At 45.1% G+C, this 24,685-nt stretch overlaps 1 protein-coding gene across 1 annotated transcript in view; it reads right to left on the bottom strand.

The window, feature by feature from the left end:
- Positions 1-24,685, bottom strand: part of LOC115135276 (TATA-binding protein-associated factor 172-like) — a 67,541-nt gene that overhangs the window by 2,723 nt on the left and 40,133 nt on the right. Inside the window, 17 exon segments of the mRNA XM_065023292.1 lie at positions 593-715; positions 919-1,049; positions 1,273-1,414; positions 1,995-2,124; positions 2,209-2,286; positions 2,425-2,592; positions 8,020-8,141; positions 13,560-13,712; positions 14,457-14,605; positions 14,853-15,054; positions 20,472-20,488; positions 20,491-20,580; positions 20,838-20,994; positions 21,074-21,258; positions 21,483-21,729; positions 22,450-22,620; positions 24,402-24,596. Coding sequence (XP_064879364.1) covers positions 593-715; positions 919-1,049; positions 1,273-1,414; positions 1,995-2,124; positions 2,209-2,286; positions 2,425-2,592; positions 8,020-8,141; positions 13,560-13,712; positions 14,457-14,605; positions 14,853-15,054; positions 20,472-20,488; positions 20,491-20,580; positions 20,838-20,994; positions 21,074-21,258; positions 21,483-21,729; positions 22,450-22,620; positions 24,402-24,596 — 2,460 coding nt within the window.

The following is a 24,685-nucleotide window of genomic DNA, read 5'->3' as shown; positions in this document are numbered from 1 at the left end:
GAATACGCACAAATTTAAAAGATATAATAACAATTTGGTGGGTGATTCTATTTTGTCCTATTCTACGCATGTGTGAAATGTGGGCTGCGTGGCGCAGCAGTCTAAGGCAGCGTTTCCCAAACTCGGTCCTGGGGCCACCCCCGAGTGCACGTTTAGATTTTTGCCCAAGCACTACACAGCTAATTCCAGTAAACCAACTCATCATCAAGCTTTGATTATTTGAATCAGCTGTGTAGTGCTAGAGACACCCTCGGAGAGTGGGGGTCACGGCCGGAGTCTGCCATTATCAACGGCGGCCCTGAAGAAATGGCGGTTAAGTTCCTTGCTCAAGTGCACAGACAGATTTTTCACCTTGTCGGGTCTGGAATTTGAACTAGCAACTGACCCAAAACAATGCAATCTAAGCCTCAACCATTGAGAGTTAAAATGCATAGGTGACCTTAAGTTCAACTTTAAGTAATACTAAACACATTAATGTTCTACCATCTTCTATCATTTTCGATGCAGGTCACAAGTGGCAAAAAAAGCCCCAGGCACAATCCACAAACTAAAAAGAAAGCAGTCACATCCATTGACCTGTGTGTGTGTTTACCTGGAACACGTGGCCCGTGGCCTTCAGCTTGGGCTTCTCCTCTTCGTGGATGGAGGCTGTAGAGATGGTGTCCTCCACACTGACCTTTGCCCGGGACTTGGCAAAGTCCTCATACAGCTGAACCTGCAAACAGAGAGCGAGACAACGTGTTTGAGGGGATCAGTTTGAGCAAGGTGAGGCGCAGAATTGCTCACCTTAAATCATATAATGAGTAGTTATATGGGATTTTAGGCCATCACAACAGAGGTAAGCTACTGCTGTTCTCTTCATATGAAGAGACCGTCTATATGACGTTATAACAGCGGTTCAGAGGTTTCCTAGTGTACCTGTAGAGGGCTGAGGTTGCAGTAGTAGTCCTGGATGATCTTGGGGGGCAGGTCCTGCAGCACGTCCTTCTTCATTCTCCTCAAGAGGAAGGGCAGCACCTGGCGATGCAGCGCCTCCATGGCCAGCACCCCTAGAGGAGGAGCGGAACAGTCACCACAAGAAACAAAAACACACCACCGTCGGTGTCAGATTTGTTGGGATTGTATTTGTTCTGCCATGGGAAAATCAAGTGTTGCAATGTCGTCACAACCACAGTGCCAAATGAACAAGACCCAGCTTCCGTGCGCTCATCGTTAGGCATTCACAACTGGTGATTACACCAACATCAGAACAGAGACAAATCGGATCTTTACCGGCCTCTTGCTCGCGCGACGAGCTCTTGGCGTCACGGCTGGCCAGGATGGGCTTGCCGTAGCGGGCAGCAAACTGGCGCTCTGTGCCCAGGAAGCCGGGCATGAGGAAGTCAAAGAGCGACCACAGCTCCAGAACATTATTCTGAGGAGAGGCGGCAGAGGGAGAGAAAGTGAGAGAGTTGTATTAGACTGAAATAGTCTGACTGCTTGGACTGAACTCCTCTATGAAGGCTACAGCGGCAGACTGCACAATAGGCATTCACAGAGTCTAACGTACGTCACCATTAATGTCACACAAGCTTGGCATAATGTCCTCATTTCATCCACTAATACAACACCCGTCAATGTAAAGACAATACGGCCAACCGCCCCACAGAGTGGAGGAAGGAATCATTAGGCCAGTATAGAGAAATGATTTGGTAAAGAAAGGTACTAAAAAACAAAACAAACACACTGCAACAGATTCATTCCCACTGCAGACACCTTTGCTCGTTGGCGCAGCGGTCTAAGGCACTGCATCTCAGTGGAAGAGGCGTCACTACAGACCCTGGTTCGAATCCAGGCTGTATCACATCCAGCCGTGATTGGGAGTCCCGTAGGGTGGAGCACAATTGGCCCAGCGTCATTCTAATTAAGAATTTGTTCTTAACTGACTTGCCTACTTAAATAAAGGTTCAATTAAAAAATATATTTAATAATCGGCTGAAGAAAATGCCCCCCACCTGGATAGGCGTTCCTGATAGGATGACTCGGAAGTTGGCCGCCAACTGCTTAATGGCCTTAGAGAGCTTGGTCTTCCCGTTCTTGATCACATGGCCCTCGTCGAGGATACAGTAATTGAATTTTATATTCCTGAAAATTAAAAATGGTATATATTATTTATAAAAATGACATCCACCATCCTAAAGATATATATTTTTAATTTCAATAAATCACCTAAAAAAGTCTATGTCGTTTCGTACAACATCGTAAGAGGCTACTACTAGGTTGTGCTTTTTCACTTGATGCTGTAACCTGCAAAAGAAAAAACAATTAATTATTTTAACCTCGTAATAATTTAAACAAATGATGATGCCGTGTTCTCCTATGCAATCTCTGTGGTGGAATCGTGTGTATGTTTGGGTGGGTGAGGGTCGGTCTAGGGGTCTTTACCGTGCTCGCTCCGTGGGGGGTCCTGTGTAGTGCAGGGGGTTCAGGTACTCGTCGGTGCAGAACTTGCCCACCTCGTCCACCCAGTGACCCGTCAGGGTGGGGGGGCACACCACCAGAGAGGGCAGGGGGGTGCAGTCTGCTGCCTTGGTCTTGGCATACTCCTGTGCCCTGCACACAATTAATAGAACTCTTAACAACAGAGGAGCCTCCAATGTGCTGACGGTGTTTAAAGTCAAACCGTGGACACGTTCCAGGACGACTACATTGCAGTTGCCTGCCAGATTTCACAACGCCTGGATAGGCATTTAATCCAATCAAGCTTTATTTATATAGCACATTTCGGGCATGGATGAAACAATTAAGAAAAACAACTATTTACTACACAAAAAAACAGATAGAAGAATCTTAATTTGTTCTAAATCTCACAGGCAGCCAGTACCCGTGCTGCAGAATTCTGTATGTTTTGCTCTTGACCAATGGCTTTCTTCGACTGACCAGACAGGAGAGTATTACAGTAGTCAAGCCTGCTTGTAATAAAAGCATGGATGAGTCTATCAGCCAAAGAGAGAAACAACTGCTTTGTAGCAATGTTCTGCAGGTGGTAAAAATCTATTTTGGACACACACACACACACACACACACACACACACACACACACACACACACACACACACACACACACACACACACACACACACACACACACACACACACACACACACACACACACACACACACAATTGGAGTTCAAAATCTAAAATTACACCTAGGTTTTTTACCTTCACTGCCTGTGAATTAAAATGTGCAGCCAGATTCTCTCTCTATGCTTTGTCTCCAACAATAAGTGCCTCGGTCTTGTCCGGATTTAGCTGGAAGAAGTTGTGAGTCATCCAAGTATTTCAAATCACCAATAGTCTCATTTCTGTGGAGCTAAAATCCCCTGGTGACACAGAAATGTAAAGTTGTGTATCGTCTGAGTAGCAGTGGAAATCAATGCTGTGCTTGCCAAGGGGTAACATACAGTAGATTTGGAAAGTTTTCAGACCCCTTGACTTTCACATTTTGTTACGTTAGTCTTATTCTAAAAAAAAAACTGGTTTAGAAATGTTTGCACATGTATAAAACAAATACCTTATTCACATAAGTATTCAGACCTTTTGCTATGAGACTTGAAATTGAGCTCAGGTACATCCTGTTTCTATTGATCATCCTTGAGATGTTTCTACAACTTGGAGTCCACCTGTTGGTAAATTCAATTGATTGGACATGATTTGGAAAGGCACAAACCTGTCTATATAAGGTCCCACAGTTGACAGTGCATGTCAGAGCAAAAACCAAGACATGAGGTCAAAAGGAATTGTCCGTAGAGCTCAGAGACAGGATTGTGTCGAGGTACAGATCTGGAGAAGGGTACCAAAACCTTTCTGCAGCATTGAAGGTCCCCAAGAACACAGTACCCTTCATCATTCTTAAATGGAAGAAGTTTTGAACCACTCTTCCTAGAGCTGGCCACCCGGCCAAACTGAGCAATCGGGGGAGAAGGACCTTGGTCAGAACTTGATGGTCACTGACAGAGCTCCAGAGTTCCTCTGTGGAGATGGGAGAACCTTCCAGGAGGAGAACCCTCTCTGCAGCACTCCACCAAATCAGGCCTTTATTTACCTTTATTTAACTAGGCAAGTCAGTTAAGAACAAATTCTTATTTTCAATGACGGCCTAGGAACAGTGGGTTAACTGCCTGTTCAGGGGCAGAACGACAGATTTGTACCTTGTCAGCTCGGGGATTTGAACTTGCAACCTTCCGGTTACTAGTCCAACGCTCTAACCACTGCCACCCCATGGTAGAGAAGGAAGCCACTCTTCAGTAAAAAGGCACATGACAGCCCGCTTGGAGTTTGCCAAAACGCACAGACTCTCAGACCATGAGAAACAAGATTCTCTGGTCTGATGAAATCAAGATTGAACTCTTTGGCCTGAATCCCAAGTGTCACATCTGGAGGAAACCTGGCACCATCCCTACGGTGAAGTATGGTGGTGGCAGCATCATGCTGTGGGGATGGTTTCAGCGGCAGGGACTGGGAGACTAGTCAGGATCGAGGGAAAGATGAACGGAGCAAAGTACAGAGAGATTATTGATGAAAACCTGCTCCCAAGCACTCAGACTGGTTCACCTTCCAACAGGACAACAACCCTGCTAAGACAATGAAGGTGTAGTACGGGACAAGTCTCGGAATGTCCTTGAGTGGCCCAGCCAGAGCCCGATCGAACATCTCTGGAGAGACCTGAAAATAGCTGTGCAACAATGCTCCCCATCCAACCTGACAGAGCTTGAGAGGATCTGCAGAGAAGAATGGGAGAAACTCCTCAAATACAGGTGGCAAGCCTGTAGAGCCATAACCAAAGACTCGAGGTGGTTATCGCTGCCAAAGGTGCTTCAACAAAGTACTGAGTGAAGGGTCTGAATACTTACGTAAATGTGATATTTCAGTTTATTTTTCATAAATTTGCAAAAATGTATAAAAAAAATGTTTTTTTGCTTTGTCATTATGGGGTATTGTGTATAGATTGAGACACACAAAAAAAAACATATCCATTTTAGAATAAGGCTGTAACCTAACAAAATGTAAAAGAGGTCAAGGATCTGAATACTTTCCGAATGCACTGTATATCAAACCTCGCATCAGGTCTTGCTTGACTGACACCCAGCCTAATGATTGGGATCTGATCTCTGAAACGCATCACATTTAATATGTGGAGGAAAGTTCAGACTTGCGGGGGTAGGATTTATCTGGCCATCAATGGCAGAGAAGAACACTCGAATGATTCTGATTATTAGTGATCAATGTCCGAAAAATTAACCCGTCTTTGCATTTCTAATCGCCTTGTCATATATGCCAAGATGCGCTCTCAGAATATCATAATTGACCAGCAACTGACTTTCCCCACTTCCGCTCTGCCTTTCTGCAATTTTCTTATCAATTGATTTGTTTCCTGACTCATCCAATTGCCTCTGTTTGGATGTGGCCTCTTTTCAACCTTACAGGAGCTACGGCGTCAATGGTTGCCCTTAGTTTGCTATTAAAGTGAACTAAATCATCACAAGAGGAAGGCAGAATAGGTGATGGTGTGTTGTTCATACACTCAAAAACCTGTAGCAACTTCAGAGGTGAGATCGTGTTTCTTAATAAGGTGTTCAGTATTACCCTGTGCAATGGGGAACAAGGTAGTACAGTGGAGATCAGACAAAGCAACATCAACAAGAGGATGTGTCAATAGAAAGCCCCTTGGTGATAACCAGGTTTAGAGCATGGCTGCAGCTATGGGTGGGTCAAGTGACATGTTGGATGAAGTCCATAGAGCTCAAAAGAGTCCGAAATTCAATTGCCTTGGGAGTCCATCTCTGTCAACATGAATATTAAAAAAACAATTGAAAAAAAAAAACGCATATTGATTTTTGTCATAGTTGAAGGACAATAGTTCAAAGAAATCAGGAAATGAAATGGGGCAGTGCTTTTGATGTCCAATGCAGGGTTATAGTCAGCACTGGTGGCTGACATTTAAACAGTATAGCATGATGCTCAGAATACTTACAAAAGTCACCAAACTAAATGTCCTTACAGCTGAGAGTATTATTATAAAAAAAAAAATTTAAATAGAGGCTGTCACCCCACCCTTTTCTGAGAGTATGAAATGCTGTAGTCGGGGGGGGGGCTTCAATAAGAGTAGAACTACAATCTGAAGACAGCCATGTTTCAATGAGAAACATGCAACCAATTTTGCGCTCCGCAATGAGGTCATTCACAAGAAAGGTTTTAACTAGTGATTGCTAGTTTAAAACATTTAAAAGCTCCATATTCAATGAGTGTGGACCACTCGAGGTAACCAATGGAAAAATGACCAAATGACTAACGTTACAACCAGGTTTTCTGAAAGTCTCCAATGTATCAGAATGGTAGAAGATAAGTTTGTATAAACTCACTAGAAGGCAGAGTTAGAGGAACATAAATTAGGTTACAATAACCATAGTGCCATTTCCACAGGAGTTGACATGGTTTCCAAGTCCTCCGTTGCTTATTCTGACAGGGAGCACTGGAGCACTACCAGACCCTGTCCGTCTCTAAAACGGTTTGCCATGTTGCAGGAAATATTTCTATAAACCCTGTAGTTAGGGTGAAATCCAGTCTCTTAAAAAGTGCCGGTTGCTCCCACAGCAAATCAAAGTTGTCACAAAAGGAGACGTTCCTGTTCTCGCAAGGTTCCTTCGGGTACTCGTTTAGGGCAACGAGTCGGCTGAAACGTTCCGAACCACTTTGATAGCACGGGAGGGAGCCAGAGAGAATTATTCTCTTCCCTGTGCTAGCGAGGGTGCTACAATTTTTTGTGTAGTACTCCCTCAGATCACCTAAAGCGAAGGTCGTTAAAACCTGTGTCAATAATGAAGTAGTTGGCCAGAATTGTTTGGCAGGAGGGAGTTGATGTCATGGAAACAGGCTCCTGTGTGACAGTGGTCTTTGGGTCAGTCCACAGACTGTAGGTAAGCCAAAATCTCTCACCATTGAGCTGCCCACAATGATGGTGGTTGTGATGGAATCTGATGGTTAATTAAGGAAGAGGGAGAGCAGGATGGGACTGCCTCATGATGGAGGCTTCGAGGGAGGCTAGCCTGATTCTTCTCACCAGCAACAGTGGATGGCGTCGGAAAACCCCAGGAAGGTGGTGGCTGGCCCGAGACCCTTCTGTCTTGAGTCAGCGATCTGTTGAACTGGGGTGGCCATGTGGGAGGATGCCACTGGCTGTTGGTATATTCCCAGGATCCGTGTTGACTCCCGGGCTGGTAGGTCTGTATCAAACAGGGTAAAGCTGTTTGATAGCTGAATCGGATCTTCTCGGATATATGAAGGGGGGCCAGACTGCCTCCCTGATCTTCTACGGCTTGCGAGAGTTGAGCTTAATATCTAGCCGTTGGATTGGGACAGATCAACGCCGCCTGACTCAGACAGCTTTGCTATAGGAGGCATTTAAAAACAGTTTTGGTTTGCCTGGGCTACACTAAGAAAATAGGTAATCTGTTTCTCATAGCCGAAGGATCTCTTCCCTTAAGCTGCTTGGTGGTGGTGCATATAGGGCAGGCCAATCCCTGTCCATTTGACAGTTCCACAATCTTGTGATTGTTTGGAAATCAAAACACCTAAAGCATTTGTGCCCAGCCGTGGGGGGAAAAAAACATTGGTGTGCTTGCACTGCTAGCGTTAGCCTACTCTGTTTTCATGACGGCTAGCAGCTAACTGCTACTTAAGAGGATTCCGGGACCCAAACCTGCAGTCCCAGCCGTAAAGGCTAACCGCGTCACGGAATTCAATAAAACTTGAAAAAATATTTGATGTAAACTATTTCATAAAAAATCAACCAAGTGTAGAACAGTACAGTACTGTTCTGTTGCGTGGTCTGATGACGTCTGGTAACCACATATGATATAGCAATCTGATGCCCGACAGTCGACGACATGGCATGCAACCGTTGGTTGATGCATGCAGTGCAACTGCAATATAGTCGGCCTGGAACACGACCTGTTTGTGTGTTCATGCAGTTAAGTACCTGAGGTAGTGGTCCCCAGCCAGGATGCAGATGGACTGCAGGGTCTTGCCCAGGCCCATGTCGTCACACAGGATACCATGCAGCTTGTACTTATTCAGGAAGGACAGCCAGTTCACTCCATCCTGGAAAGATCAAAAGTTATTGAAACGGTCCATCAAATGAGTCATTTTAATAACCTTATCAATCACATTCTGCATACTAGCTATGGCAGGGAGGGACAATGACGTGGCGCAATGAGCTGTTGCACTGCATTTTATGCCACACCTTGTGAAGTGATGAGTGAAAGAATTCATACAAACATTGTCACTGTGCTGATATTTTGTGTATGACTACATCACAGGCAGAATCACTGATCTACAAATCACTTTCCCATTAGAGAGATGGATGTTGGGCACAAAGCCCAACCCATTCCACCACTTTAAAATGTGTGTTCTGTCCAAAAGTCATTTGTCAGCAGCAGCTGCCCTCCCTGCTACATTTAAAACAAACCCTATTTGTAGAGGCTGGCAGAAAATAACGAGACGGAAGATAAAGTGGAAAGTGCTGAATTGCTTGTAGAGTTATTTAACTAGTTAGAGACAAGGCCATCACTCTCTCTCTCTCTCTCTCTCTCTCTCTCTCTCTCACTCTCACACACAAACACTTTCCAACCCTGTTCCTTGAGAGCTACCGTCCAGTAGATTTTCACTCCAACCCTAATCTACAGCAGCTGAATGCTTCTTGATTAGAGTTGAATCAAGATATTCAGCCATGGCATTGTAAACATTTTTGTTTGATGAGCTAGCTGCTAGTTGACGTTAGCATAACTAGCTAGCTACTTCTGTGCAAATTACGATTTTGGGCTGTTATCTAAAGAAATGCCCTTGGAATGCGTTTATGGTTGAACTTTCAGTACATTTTCATTCGAAACTACATGCATAATGGATGTTTGAGCACCACAAGAAACAAGAGAAGTCTGAGACCGATGCATCTGCATATTTCCGTTAGGGAACACCTCCTGAAGTGCGCAATAACGCAATTCGCCTTTGCACTTCTAAACAACGTGATTTTTTGAAAGGGAAAAGTCTACAAACAAAATCTACAAAAATAAATATAAAAAAAACAGTCCATTCCATTCATAAACAGATTCTAGTTTTGGGAACAGAAAACCATTGAAATCAAAATGTTTCATTGATGAGAAAATGTGCTGAACTTCGGCCAAAATCTCCTCTAACTGCCGGCCAGTGGGCTTCCTCCATATGTTTGGTAGTGAGATGAAACGCCAAGCGGATGCTTCACATTTATACATCCGGCGAATGATTTGTCTCATCGTTCCATCTGTGGATTAGCCATAATTAGTACTTTGTGCTTGTGGTAACTACTGACAACCGCACAGCAGAGCGCATTGTGCTTAAAATGTCAAAGGTTAACTGTGATTAACGTGTTAACTTTGACAGCCCTTACAATAATAATCCATTTGACTTTGTTGTATGATAAATCTATTGATAAACTGGGTAAATCAAAAGGGAAAGCATATTCAATGAACGCATGCATTCAGTTTACTGAGCTTGTTTTGGAAAATGTCAGTAGAGTGTTTGTCATCTGTAACACATGGAATTGCTTTAAGATGTTCATACCATGGATCATCTAGCTATTGATTTTGAATTTTAGGACCCCTTTCGGTATACATTTTTTGGGGATAAAATATTGAATTTGGCCTACAACTATAGCCCATAGAAACACATGGAATTCCTAAAACGGCAAAGACAGTAAAAAGAATTACACATAAGGAATATGATTTAAGTGTCTGTCCTATACCTAGGAGATGTAAGAAAGCTCAGGAAATGTGTGTTTTTTGGACATATTTAACCCCTTATTTTTGTTGGCACAAAACTACCTTCATTTGTTTGTATGGGTTACCTTCAGACGAGTCCTGTGAAACTTGTGGGGGTCATAGAGCAAAACAGAGGACGCTACAGACGTTTGTGAGAATACCGATTTTCAGGATGTCTGACAAACACCGCTGTAGCTCTGCCACCTTCCCCCGCAGATGCTGAAGGCCAACATCCCCAGCTCAAATATACATCTAGCTTAAAATTGATGGATTTTGATTGGGATTTTGATTATCATGTTACTTAGATTGACGCACAGCTGCGTCAATAGACTCAAGGATATGTATATATATATACATATTTTAAAATCGGCCTATAGATTCATTTGCATAATTTCATGTAATTGAATTGGAGTCAGAATATAACAAATCTAGTCAGTCAAATACGAACAGTGTTGGATCCGACCGGAATTATTATTTTGATGAAAATAGTAAAATGCAGTTAGTTTAGAGTTAGAAAGTAGCTTGAGTAACGTCAACTAATAGCTTACGGACTTGCTCCTAGACAACAAGCCAGAGCGGACTTGCTCCTAGACAACAAGCCAGAGCGGAGACTTGCTCCTAGGCAACAAGCCAGAGCGGAGACTTGCTGCTAGGCAACAAGCCAGAGCGGAGACTTGCTGCTAGGCAACAAGCAAGAGCGGAGACTTGCTGCTAGAAAACAAGCCAGAGAGGAGACTTGCTGCTAGACAACAAGCCAGAGCGGAGACTTGCTGCTAGGCAACAAGCCAGAGCGGAGACTTGCTGCTAGGCAACACGCCAGAGCGGAGACTTGCTGCTAGGCAACAAGCCAGAGCGGAGACTTGCTGCTAGGCAACAAGCCAGAGCGGAGACTTGCTGCTAGGCAACACGCCAGAGCGGAGACTTGCTCCTAGACAACAAGCCAGAGCGGAGACTTGCTCCTAGACAACAAGCCAGAGCGGAGACTTGCTGCTAGGCAACACGCCAGAGCGGAGACTTGCTCCTAGACAACAAGCCAGAGCGGAGACTTGCTCCTAGACAACAAGCCAGAGCGGAGACTTGCTGCTAGGCAACACGCCAGAGCGGAGACTTGCTGCTAGGCAACAAGCCAGAGCGGAGACTTGCTGCTAGGCAACAAGCCAGAGCGGAGACTTGCTGCTAGGCAACAAACCAGAGCGGAGACTTGCTGCTAGGCAACAAGCCAGAGCGGAGACTTGCTGCTAGGCAACAAGCCAGAGCGGAGACTTGCTGCTAGGCAACAAGCCAGAGCGGAGACTTGCTGCTAGGCAACAAGCCAGAGCGGAGACTTGCTGCTAGACAACAAGCTAGAGCGGAGACTTGCTGCTAGGCAACAAGCCAGAGCGGAGACTTGCTGCTAGACAACAAGCCAGAGCGGAGACTTGCTGCTAGGCAACTCAGACGCAAGCTGAAGCAGCGGAGCAGAGAGAGAAAGGAGAAGCATGCAAAAGCTAACAGCTATGCTAGCGACCCAAAACGTGTCAGCATTTCTCTATTGGTTTTCATATCCACCTTCTTTCATTGTCCAAAAGCCAAAGGCAAAATTCTAGTCATATTAACCCATCCTAGTTGTTGCATATTTAGATTTCCCCTCTTTCTAAGTCAACGGAGATGTTTCTCTTAAACCACTCCATCAGGCGCATTTTTTAGAACAATGTTTTCCAGCAAATTGTACGCCTTACGTGGTCTGCTTAATTACAGTAGTTGCACGCTCAATAATATGAGACAATCGGCTCGCTATTGTCGCATGTTTTTAAAGCTTTTAATGACAAATTTCCATTCCTTGTACCCATGCTGGGGCGTTAGGTCACGTGACGTATTGTATCGGGGAGCGCACAATCAGTGGGGCCAGAGTCGTTTTACGCTTCTTCCGACAACCACTTTTCGCTGGAAGTGAGACAGCTCAAAAAAAGCCTGAGTGAGAAGTTTAGTAAGCTTTTATCTACACTGTCCAACCATATACATCTGACGAAACGCAATTTTTTAAAATATATATATATATGTATCACTACACAAATCAAATTCTTGGTAACATTTTGCTATGCTGCTGTCAAGATTTCATGCAATCTTCCAATCTCACCTTTGCTAGAGTAGCTATCAGGAAGGTTAGCCGCCGCCGCAGACGGTTTTAGAGCAGGTGGGCACAAGAAAAATAAGAGAATGTTGAGTCAAATTACATAAGTTGCTGTTAGAAGCACACTAAAACCCTAAAGTATTACCTCTGGTTAGTACTGTAGCATATGTGTATGACTGATTGCATTAGTAGGGAAAAATAAATAACTTAAGTGGAAAAAGCCTAATTGGTCAATGATTTATTGCGTACAACAGGAAATGTATACAGTACATGTGCATACCATAAAACTTCAATTAATTGCCCAGGCTTTTATTTGCTTCAATCACTGGACACAACAGGCACTTCGAGACAGACTTCTATTTCCTTAATGCACACAGCTTTGTTCATTTGCATAGTTTATTGTTTATTTCCAGCTTTTTAATCAATTCCTTAATTTCCTGCCCTAATGTGTTATCATTTACACCCTTTTTTTTATTAAGACAAACTTCCTTGACAGAATTATTATCCTCTGACTGTGCATTTTTCGGCAGTTCTTACTTTCACCACTAGATAGCGATCGGCCAATTTCTTGGGGTCTGTACTCCCGAAGTTGAATTTTTGTGCTTGCCAGTTAGCTATCAGCCAATAGCTAGCAGTTACTTACTGGCGATAAAAACAGCTGATTGCCATAATTCAGTAATGACTTGGAAAAGTTATGTAAATGTGACACATCAAACCTCGTAAACAAGTCACGGTAACCTCGTAAACAATTCATTTGGACAGGGCGTTTATTTAAAACAGGCGTTTATATTGCTGAAATGTGTGCCATTGCCCGGCTACTAAAAATAGGACAAGTGGCTATTTGAGACTCAGTGTTTAATTGAAGTTTTACGGTATGTATACATATTTAATTCTATTTCAATTTAACATGCTCATATTATTGTATAACCCTTGAAAATGTCATGTTGATAGGACTTTCCCATCTTGAGATATTTGAGTTTGTTTATTAATCCAAGTCCACTTGTGTCATTTTGGTGCCATTTTTGGAAAAGGCTCTGCCATTGACCAGTGCATTATCTCCTGTGACCTTTTGACCCAGAATTCATACACACAAATTGTAATATCTCAGCAATGGCAATAGTACTTTCTGTTCAACTGATTTTACTGTTTGGACGAATTTAACCGTTTGTTAACCGATTCATGGGGGTTGGTTAGTCGACTGCAAAAATGACTGATATTTCCTGTAAGCTAGCTAGCAAAGTTCGCTTTCTGTGAATGCTGAATGTTATTTTGCTAGCTACTTAGCAAGCTACCGGTATCCGTCGTTGTACTGTAGCCTGTATGGACATTGTTTTGCCGAACAGGAAATTCATTTAGGGTTCAACATTTTTGCATTATTCAAGTGTGATAAATGATGTGCAGCATGAGTGGGTAGCAAGATGCAGCCTATAGGTTCCTTGAGGAACGATAGCTTGCAGCAGTTTGACACAATAGGCACAGTGCGCTCGTGCTATAAAGGAGATCTCAGCTGCACCTATAGTCATGGGCTGTTAGCCGATAGATTATGAAAAGGGCTAATATTGGCCCGACCAAAATGTAAATGCACACATAAACACACGTAAAAAAATAAACACACACCTGCTGATACTTGCGGAGCTCAGCCTTGATGGGCACAGGGATCTTGTAGTTCTCCAACTTCCTGCTGTCCAGCAGCTGTTCCATGAAGTGACGCTCTCTGGCCTTCTGGCGAATCAGATCATCCGACATGGTGGGAGGATCCGGGATACCCGCCTAAGATAAAGAATGATAATAAAAAGGCGGACTCAAAACCCTTTTCACACCACTGACCTGATCCAAGCCCAGCTGTCCTTTGCTGACCTGGTTTCCCATCCACCATAGTTGCTGGAACCTTGCTGGAAATAATGAAAACATTTCATATCTGAGCGCATTACAATTGTGGTCAGCATGATAGTGTGAAAAGGGTGTAAGATATCCAAACAAACATTACCAGGTGCAAAAGCCAAGCCTCCAACATTTTTTATTTGGGAGTCAACTGTGTCTCCGTATGGGAGGTCATTCGGCTGACATTCAGCCGTCCCGATTCTGCAGTGCATCTGATTCATTTCTCCCACTTAATCTCTCTGATTGAAGTGAACCAATGAACTGACAACACTTAACCGGCTGACAGATGTCAATGTCGCCATGAAAACAAAATGCCCAACTTCATTAGAGTACACACACACATCCTCCAAATGACAATCACATAAAATATTCAGCATAGGAAAATAGTGAGATACTGTCCTCTATTGGGCAAAAGGCAAATAACCATATTGCACAGTAGGAAGTAACACCGCAGGTAGCTTGTAAATGGCAGATCTAGCGAGTGTTTGAAATCGACTACACTGCAGTAGGACTGCGCAGAATGACAGATCTACAAATTACCTGGCATCCCAAAAAAAGACTAAATAACTACACCCAAATAACTACTTGCAAACAAATCTCCTTAAAAAATAATACTTCGGTGTGTGTGTTTACCTCCAGTGGTAGCAGGCGGATGAGGGTGGCGAAGCACTGCGTGGCCATGAAACGGACGCTATCACTGGGGTCACTCATGCGGCCCAGCACCGGCACCACCAGCAGCACAATGTACGGCACGATGTCCACATCCAACTGCTCCATCACACCTGGGGTGCGGGGGCCAAGGGGTCAAGGACAACCAACCACAAGACACCAACTTCCCTGGTTTCAATGTGGGGTTTTGGGTTCAATTCATGCTGGGGTCACATTTACAAAATAAATGTATGCATGCACTCAATATACTGTTGGATAAAGTGTCTGCTACATGGCATGTCCTTTTTCTATCTTATATAAAAACCATTGGTTGGTTGCCCATACGCGGGAACATGTCTGACTGACATGTATGAAGGATACAGGCCATGGCCTCGATGGCCCCCTCCTGCTTAGTGCCATCCTCGATGCACCCCAGCCAGGGCAGCACACATTCCAGGAACAGGTGCATGGTCTCCATGGTAGCGATCTTACTGAGCACACCAACGCAGCGTGCCGCCATGTGACGCACGGCCGTGTACGGGTGCTGCAGACAGGTGAACAGGTGGGGCAAGTGCTCCAACAACTGAAACGCAGAGGGGAAGAACTAAAACAGACAGACAATACAGTAAATGGGGTATTTACAGACATTACGCTCCAAAATCAAAGTTTGCCTGATGTGTTCACGTCAAAGTCGTCTGTTGAGATAAACACACCGCCCAGAGCACAAGGTGGTGTTTTGGATTGTGGCAGGTGATGTACATGCGACAATTCAAAACACCACCACGTAATTTCCAGATACCTGTGCTCATCTTCACCATTAATTTTGGCTTAAGGCATACAGTGCCTTTGGAAAGTATTCAGTCTCCTTGACTTTTCCCCATTTTGTTAGACTTATTCTTATAGACTTATTCTAAAATGGATTAAAACCTCCCCAAAAATCCTCAGTAATCAGGTTTTGAAATTTTTGCAAATGTATAAAAAAAAACAAATACCTTATTTAAGTAATTATTCAGACCATTTGCTATGAGACACGAAATTCAGCTCAGGTGCATCCCGTTTCCATTGATCATCCTTGAGATGTTTCTACAACTTGATTGGAGTCCATTTGTGGTAAATGCAACTGATTGGACATGATTTGGAAAAGGCACACACCTGTCTATAAGTCCCAGAGTTGACCGTGCATGTCGCCCGCTTGGAGGTTGCCAAAAGGCACCTAAAGGACTCTCAGACCATGAGAAACAAGATTCTCTGGTCTGATGAAACCAAGACTGAATTCTTTGGCCTGAATGCCAAGCGTCATGTCTGGAAGAAACCTGGCACCATCCCTACGGTGAAGCACGGTGGTGGACGCATCATGCTGTGGAGATGTTCTTCAGTGGTAGGCACTGGGAGACTAGTCAGGATCGACGCAAACCTGAACGGAGCAAAGTACAGAGATCCTTGATGAAAACCTGCTCCAGAGTCCTCAGGACCTCACACTGGGGAAACGGTTCACCTTCCAACAGGACAACAACCCTAAGCACACAGCCAAGACAACGCAGGAGTTGCTTCGGGACAAGTCTCAATGTCTTTGAGTGGCCCAGCCAGAGCCCGGACTTGAATCTGATCGAACATCTCTGGAGACCTGAAAATAGATGTGCAGTAATGCTCTCCATCCAACCTGAGAGCTTGAGAGGATCTCCAGAGAAGAATGGGAGAAACTCCCGAAATACAGGTGTGCTAAGCTTGTAGAGTTATACCCAAGAAGACTCGAGGCTGTAATCGCTGCCAAAGGTGCTTCAACAAAGTACTGAGTAAAGGGTCTGCTACGCCATCTAGAATCCAAGATGGCGTAGCAGCAGGACGTGTGTATTTGTCTTATCCCGTGTAAATAGCCGGCCTTTTTCGTATATATCTTAAATCTCACTTTCTACTTTCCTGCAACCCGCCTCACCTAATGTGGTAACGGATCTGCTATTTTTATTCCTTATAACTGGAACTTCCATAAGGAGCTAACCAGCTAACTAGCTACTAGTCTTTGTTAGCCACGGCTAGCGGTCTTCATCTTTTCCCTCTGTCACCAGCCAGCCACCAGCCAGCCTTAGCTCGGACAACGCCTGCCAGTCTGCACAGCTCGATATCAACCCAGAGCATATCGGACTGCTTTCCTCTACCACATCACCGGATTCCTGCCGCACTGAATCATTACACCAGATCATCACAACTAGCTAGCTGCAAATGACTGGATACTGTTTGCTAACGACTCTGTCCTGAAGCAAGCACTAGCTAGCATTGAACTAGCCTCGAGCTAGGCCCATATACGAGCTAATTCTAGGGCTACAATACCTCCTTTGCCAACTGGACTGGACCCTTTTTTGTCGACACAGAGCCCCGCCGATCCATCACGACTGGACTGCCGACGTGACTGCCCGATGTGGTCTCAACTGGTAGATGGTTCTACGATGTCGCCGAAGAACCATCTACTAGCCTCGGCCCGCTAGATTTTCTGAACGCTGTATCCCCTGCTCGCCTAGCGTAGTAGTGACTACTGAACAGCACCCTGACTCACCTATTGCTGCTCTTTTGACCTTATGATCACTTGGCTACACAGCTGATGCTCCCTGGACTGTTTCAATAACACGGCACCTCATTTTTTTACCTGTCGCCCCCAGCCTCATACTCAGGTCCTGTTTGTCCCACCCCACACTCGTGTAGACCTCACTTGGCTTAACTGGTGCATCCAGAGAAAAAACCTCTCTCATCGTCACTCAACGCCTAGGTTTACCTCCACTGTACTCACATCCTACCCCACCTTTGTCTGTACATTATGCCCTGAATCTATTCTACCACGCCCAGAAATCTGCTCCTTTTATTCTGTCCCCAACGCACTAGACGACCAGTTCTTATAGCCTTTAGCCGTACCCTTATCCTACTCCTCCTCTGTTCCTCTGGTAATGTAGAGGTTAACCCAGGCCCTGTAGCCCCCAGTTCCAATCCTATTCCCCAGGCGCTCTCATTTGTTGAGTTCTGTAACCATAAAATCCTTGGTTTCATGCATGTTAACATCAGAAGCCTCCTCCCTAAGTTGTTTTTTTTCACTGCTTTAGCACACTCCGCCAACCCTGATGTCCTAACCGTGTCTGAATCCTGGATTAGGAAGGCCACCAACAATTCTGACATTTTCATCCCCAACTACAACATTTGCCGCCAAGATAGAACAGCCAAAGGGGGTGAAGTTTCAACTGTGCAGGCCAAGTCTTGCTATCCAGGTCTGTGCCCAAACAGTTTGAGCTTCTAGTTTTAAAAATCCACCTTTCCAGAAATAAGTCTCACTGTTGCCGCTTGTTATAGACCCCCCTCAGCCCCCAGCTGTGCCCTGGTCACCATATGTGAATTACTTGCATCCCATTTATCTTCAGTTTGTACTGTTAGGTGACCTAAACTGGGATATGCTTAACACCTCAGCCATCCTACAATCTAAGCTAGATGCCCTCAATCTCACATAAATGATCAAGGAACCTACCAGGTACAACCCTAAATCCGTAAACACGGGCATCCTCAGATATCATCCTGACCAAACTGCCCTCTAAATACACCTCTACCGTCTTCAACCAGGATCTCAGCGATCACTGCCTCATTGCCTGCGTCCATAATGGGTCCGCGTTCAAACGACCACCCCTCATCACTATCAAACGCTCCCAAAAACACTTCAGCGAGCAGGCCTTTCTAATCGACCTGGCCCGGGTATCCTGGAGGGATGTTGACCTCATTCCGTCAGTAGAGTATACCTGGTTATTCTTTAAAAGTGCTTTCCTCACCATCTTAAATAAGCATGCCCCATTCAAAAACATGTAGAACTAAGAACAGATATAGCCCTTTGTTCACTCCAAACCTGACTGTCTTTGACCAGCATAAAAACATCCTGTGGTGTACTGCATTAGCATCGAATAGCCCCCGCGGTTTGCAACTTTTCAGGGAAGTTAGGAACCAATCTACACAGGCAGTTAGGAAAGCAAAGGCTAGCTTTTTCAAACAGAAATTTGCATCCTGTAGCACAAACTCCAAAAAGTTCTGGGACACTGTAAAGTCCATGGAGAATAAGAGCACCTCCTACCAGCTGCCCACTGCACTGAGGCGAGGAAACTCTGTCACCACCGAAAAATCTACGATAATCGAGAATTTCAATAAGCATTTTTCTACGGCTGGCCATGCTTTCCACCTGGCTACCCCTACCCCGGACAACAGCCCTGTACCCCCCACAGCAACTTGCCCAAGCCTCCCAATTTCTCCTTCACCCAAATCCATAAAGCTGATGTTCTGAAAGAGCTGCAAAATCTGGACCCCTAAAAATCAGCTGGGCTAGACCCTCTCTTTCTAAAATTATCTGCCGCAATTCTTGCAACCCCTATTACTAGCCTGTTCAACCTCTCTTTCGTATTGTCTGAGATCCCTAAAGATTGGAAAGCTGCCTCAGTCATCCCCCTCTTCAAAGGGGGAGACACTCTAGACCCAAACTGTTACAGACCTATATCTATCCTACCCTGCCTATCTAAAGTCTTTGAAAGCCAAGTTAACAAACAGATCACTGACCATTTCGAATCCCACTGTACCTTCTCCACTATGCAATCTGGTTTCCGAGCTGGTCATGGGTGCACCTCAGCCACGCTCAAGGTCCTAAACGATATCATATCCGCCATCGATAAAATACAATATTGTGCAGACGTCTTCATCAACCTGGCCAAGGCTTTTGACTCTGTCAATCACCGCATTCTTAGTGGCAGACTCAACAGCCTTAGTTTCTCAAATGACTGCCTCGCCTGATTCACCAACTACTTCTCAGTAAGAGTTCAGTGTGTCAAATCAGAAGGCATGATGTCTGAACCTCTGGCAGTCTCTATGGGGGTGCCACAGGGTTCAATTCTCGGGCCGACTCTTTTCTCTGTATACATCAATGATGTCGCTCTTGCTGCTGGTGATTCTCTGATCCACCTCTATGCAGACGACACCATTCTGTATACCTCTGGCCCTTCTTTGGACACTGTGTTAACAAACCTCCAGACGAGCTTAAATGCCATACAACACTCCTTTCGTGGCCTCCAACTGCTCTTAAATGCAAGTGAAACTAAATGCATGCTCTTCAACTGATCGCTGCCCGCACCCGCCCGCCCATCTAGCATCACTACTCTGGAGGGTTCTGACTTAGAATATGTGGATAACTACAAATACCTAGGTGTCTGGTTAGACTGTAAAGTCTCCTTCCAGACTCACATTAAGCATCTCAAATCCAAAATTAAATCCAGAATCGGCTTCCTATTTCGCAACAAAGCAACCTTTACTCATGCTGCCAAACATACCCTTGTAAAACTGACTATCCTACCGATCCTTGACTTCGGCGATGTCATTTACAAAATATCCTCCAACACTCTACTTAGTAAACTGGATGTAGTCTATCACAGTGCCATCCATTTTGTCACCAAAGCCACATATACTACCCACCACTGCGACCTGTATGCTCTCGTTGGCTGGCCCTCGCTTTATATTCGTCACAAACCCACTGGCTCCAGGTCAAACCCACTGGCTAGGTAAAGCCCAGCCTTATCTCAGCTCACTGGTCACCATAGCAGCACCCACCCATAGCATGCGCTCCAGCAGGTATATTTCACTGGTCATCCCCAAAGCCAACTCCTCCTTTGGCCGCCTCTCCTTCCAGTTCTCTGCTGCCAATGAGTGGAACGAATTGCCTGGTAGGCCAGTTAAAGGTGGAATAACTATTTGATCAGTTATAGAATCAGGCCTAACAAAATGTTGAAAGCCAATGGGTCTGAATACTTTCCTGGACCTACACAGCAGATGGCGAGGGATGTGGGTGTGAAAACAACTGAGGTGTGAAAACATTGGAGAAATGTTTGAGCTTAGAGAAGTCAATATTTTACTGGAGTTTGGTAGATAGGATGGTGGTGTTTCTACTGGTGAGATTCAAATCAAAATCAAATCAAATTTAACTCCTGCATGTTGTCTTACCAGAGGTTTGAGCTCGGGGCCATGGCTCCAGCCATGACCTCCAGCACCTGCAGAGAGTTGACCAGCTCCTGGGCTGCAGCATCACCCCTCTCCAACTGGAGCTTTGCATCTACAACACCATAGAGCAGAAATGCATCAATATCTCTTCATTGATGACAACACTCACAAGAGGTATAGGAAGATGCCCATCTGGAAGTGGACAGAGGGTAGCAAATAGCAATACATCTTGATCATGTTCATTAGGCACCAAATGGGACTGAAACAGGGCAGGGCTACCTTTATTTGTCCAATAAGAAACGTTTGCTTTCAGTTGCGGTGATCCCAAATGAACATGACCCATATGATCTAATGAAGAGTGTAGCATACCGATGCCTTGGTTGTTCTCCACCACGGCCCTCAAAGGTCCCACCACAAACTCCCACAGGTAGGGCAGTGACCCCGTCAGCTCCTGGCCAAAGTGCCTGGCAACCGTCGTCAGAGAGAACTCGGCACCTCTTCTCTGAACGAGAAATGGCTTTTTATTCTGAAACGGTCAAAATAAACCATAGTCATCAGGAACACAGTCAATACACAGGTAAATGTTTGCTCTCTCTGTCACCCACCTCATCAGTATCTGTGGTGATGGTGCTGCCGGGTGGCAGTTCAGTGGTGGGGGTCTTGGAGGTTTTGGGGGTGGGGCCCCTCTTGCTGGTGATGACAAATGCTGCCCTCTGGTGGCGGTAGAGGGTGATAATGCCCTTGGTCTTATTGACCATGTGGTGCATGCATTCTTTCTCCGACATGCCAGCTAGGGGTGAAAGAGAGAAAGGGTCAACAGAGTGAGTGTCAGAGGGTTCTATGTAATATCTGTTTCTGGCAGCCACAACCTTGTTAGTGTTAATCTGGGTCATGTTCATCAGGTTGAAACACGGACGGACCACAAGATCTTCTCCAGTTTTTGTCTACATTCCACTATGGTGTGGCCTAATGAACATCACCCAGATTAAAAATGTTGTGCATCCCATCCCATACCTTTGGCAGTCTGAGTGGGGGGCACGGGGCAGGCCGAGGAGGGCGTGAGTAGGGGGTCCATGCAGATCGACGAACACAGGTTCTTGACGATCTTGGAATTGGGACACGGCTGCCTAGTAGCACACTGCTGCAGCAGCTTGGCGATGAAGGAGGCGGCGTAACCCTGTACCAGGGTGTTCTCCTCCCGCTTAGCTGCCTCCATGAGCGGACGCACCACTGGGTTCAGCTTGTCTGGTAACGCCTGCAGGTTGGGATGAGAGAAAATGAAAATGAGCGTTTGCTATTGGACAAGTCCAGATAGTCTGTTTCAGTCCGTTTGGTGCCTAATGAACACAACCCAGATTTAACGCTGTGCATTTCAGTTTCCATATGATACCATGTACTTCTCTGGCTAATATTGCTGGTATCAATACTATGCATCTGTACTGAAACAAAAATATTAAATGCAACAATGTCAAAGATTTTACTGAGATACAGTTCATATGAGGATATCAGTTCAATTGAAATAACGTCATTAGTCCCTAATCTATGGATTTTACATGACTGGGCATGACTGGGCAGCCATAGGTGAGCCTGGGAGGGCATAGGCCCTTACCTGGTCAGTCTGTCATGGAAAGAACAGGTGTTCCTAATGTTTTGTACACTAAGTGCATATGTTTTTTTTTTTTTACCTTTATTTTACTAGGCAAGTCAGTTAAGAACAAATTCTTATTTTCAATGACGGCCTAGGAACAGTGGGTTAACTGCCTGTTCAGGGGCAGAACGACAGATTTCTACCTTGTCAGCTCAGGGATTCGAACTTGCAACCTTTTGGTTACTAGTCCAACGCTCTAACCACTAGGCTACCCTGCCGTCCCAAATTATTCAAACAAAACCATTTGAATAGACATGGTATCGATATCAGGGAAGGCAAAGTGTCGATAAAGGAACCAAGTTTCCAGTGTTAGATGACATGACCTACCTGCAGGTTGACCACGGCGCAGGCGGTGAACATGTGGACGCGCAGGTGCAGCTGCTGCCACTCCACACTGGTCTCGCCCACCGTGGACTGGGCCTGCTGACGCTTGCTGTCCAGTGGATGAAACTGTTTGGACTTCGTATCCAGGCCCACGGTGGACTCTGCGAAGATGGTGGTCACCTATTGTATGGAGGGAAGAGCAGAGGATGTAGAAGGTGATTCATAGCATTCCTGGGTTTGTCATCGTTCGATACAATGGCGTTCAGCCTCCATTAACCTCAATAGGGTCTATAGTTCAATTCCATCGGAGTTAAGGGAAATGACCCAAAGTCTGATAGGAAATGACAGATTCAGGGCAAATCTCTTTACAAAACAATCCTTTCATTACCGCTGTTCAACAAAATAGATGAGAACCAGAGGTCGCAATAACACAGAATTCAGAGTTTTTCACGCAGATAAGATCAAATATAACGCAGGTATTTTGTAAATGCCCATCTAAAATACTTCTCATTGTAATGTCTGCACGCTTCTGTCGCAGTTCGCGCCAAATACTAAATGTTACACAAATTGTGCTTTCAGTTGCACTTTTCCAATCAGATGAAAAATCTTGCTCGTCTTCAAACCAATTAAATCCCCCGCATTCACATGGGTACATTTGATCGGCAGACAGCGCTCTGACTGACGTTTACTGGTTTTAGCATGTCAAAATGCAAGGAAAATGTTGCCGACGGCCATGTATCGTCTATGCAAAAGATACCACGCTTTTTCATAGTAAGTCAATTTACTTATGCGTGGCTGCTAACCAAATGGCGCAGCTCTTCGGTTGTCCCCTGAGGATAACTAAGCGATTCCCTCCCAAATGTTTTGCATTCATTTATTTTGTGTAATGAAAAACTATAGTTGCACACCCCTGATAACTCTACGGAAGCAACAACAACAAAAACACCTGTCTTTCGAATTTCAATGCAGGTGAAATGGTTTAAAAACATACGATGGTCTGCGTTTTGAAAATGAAGGTTTCTGAAACCTAATGCGACCCCTGGAGAACATTGATTCAATATTTAAACATAAATGTAATGACTTCAGACAGCTCAAAATGTCTTCGGCTAAAAGCTGCATTTAATCTGTGTTGAAAATGTAGGTTGAATCTATGAAGACTTAACCAAGGTGGCAAAAACATGGGAGTAGTACACTTAGTATAAGCAGCCACCTTCTCCTAAAGCTAGAATTGTTTTTGCTCCCAGACAGTGGCATATTTTATTTTATTTAACTAGGCAAGTCAGTTATGGACAAATTCTTAATTACAATGACGGCCTACCCCGGCCAACGCTGGGCCAATTGTGCGCCGCCCTACGGGACTCCCAATCACGGCGGGATGTGATTCAGCCTGGATTCGAACCAGGGACAGTAGAGTCGCCTCTTGCACCGAGATGCAGTGCCTTAGACCGCTGCGCCACTCGGGAGCATAGGACCAGAGACTGCCAAAATTAGTACACTACCATCAGTCTCTCTAACATGGCGTCATCACACCCCTGTGTCTCCGTGGCAGACGGGCACAGGGCCATGGCCTTCTTCCCAGACAAGACAACACACCACAGAGACAGCACATAGCACAATAGTAACCTAACTTTGTTAATGAGCGCATAAGATCTTTTTTTAAATCAAACATGTTGAATATTATAAGTCATAACTTGATCCCCACTGAGCATAGACTGAGCCGTGAAGATGGAAGGTGGCCAGTAGGTGGCCCAAAGGCTAGAGGCCGACCTGCAGCCGGAGGGTCGATGACTCGAATCCCGGAACGGGCAATGAAGAAATGCGGTCTGAACTGGCAAGAGCAGAAAAATTTCTGTTCTGACAAATAGACAATTGAAATCCACAATGTCATTGAAACACTGGATTTGGCTGCCATTTTATCTTTTAGGGATGTTACACAGATACAGTCGGAGTGTCGTCCTCACCAGTTCGTTGGCCTGGTCGATAGTGAACACGCTGCAGTTGAGGCGGTCGCTCACGTCGATCTGAGCATCGGCCAGCAGGGCGATGAGCTGCTTACACTCGTTCTGCATGCGTGTGAAGGGAATGGCGATCTCATCGTAGTACAGCTGCTCTGACAGGATGGCTAACAGGCGGGGCTGGACCATGGCTGACACCACCTGAGTCAAGAGAAGGCGGGGGGGGGGGAAGGCGGACAAGGTTTCATTTGACATTGGCTGGGATTCAATGAAACTACAGTTTGCTGGTA

This window comes from Oncorhynchus nerka, linkage group LG10 (genome assembly GCF_034236695.1).
Source record: "Oncorhynchus nerka isolate Pitt River linkage group LG10, Oner_Uvic_2.0, whole genome shotgun sequence".
Lineage (NCBI taxonomy): Eukaryota > Metazoa > Chordata > Actinopteri > Salmoniformes > Salmonidae > Oncorhynchus > Oncorhynchus nerka.
This window is presented reverse-complemented; position numbering and strand designations above follow the sequence as displayed.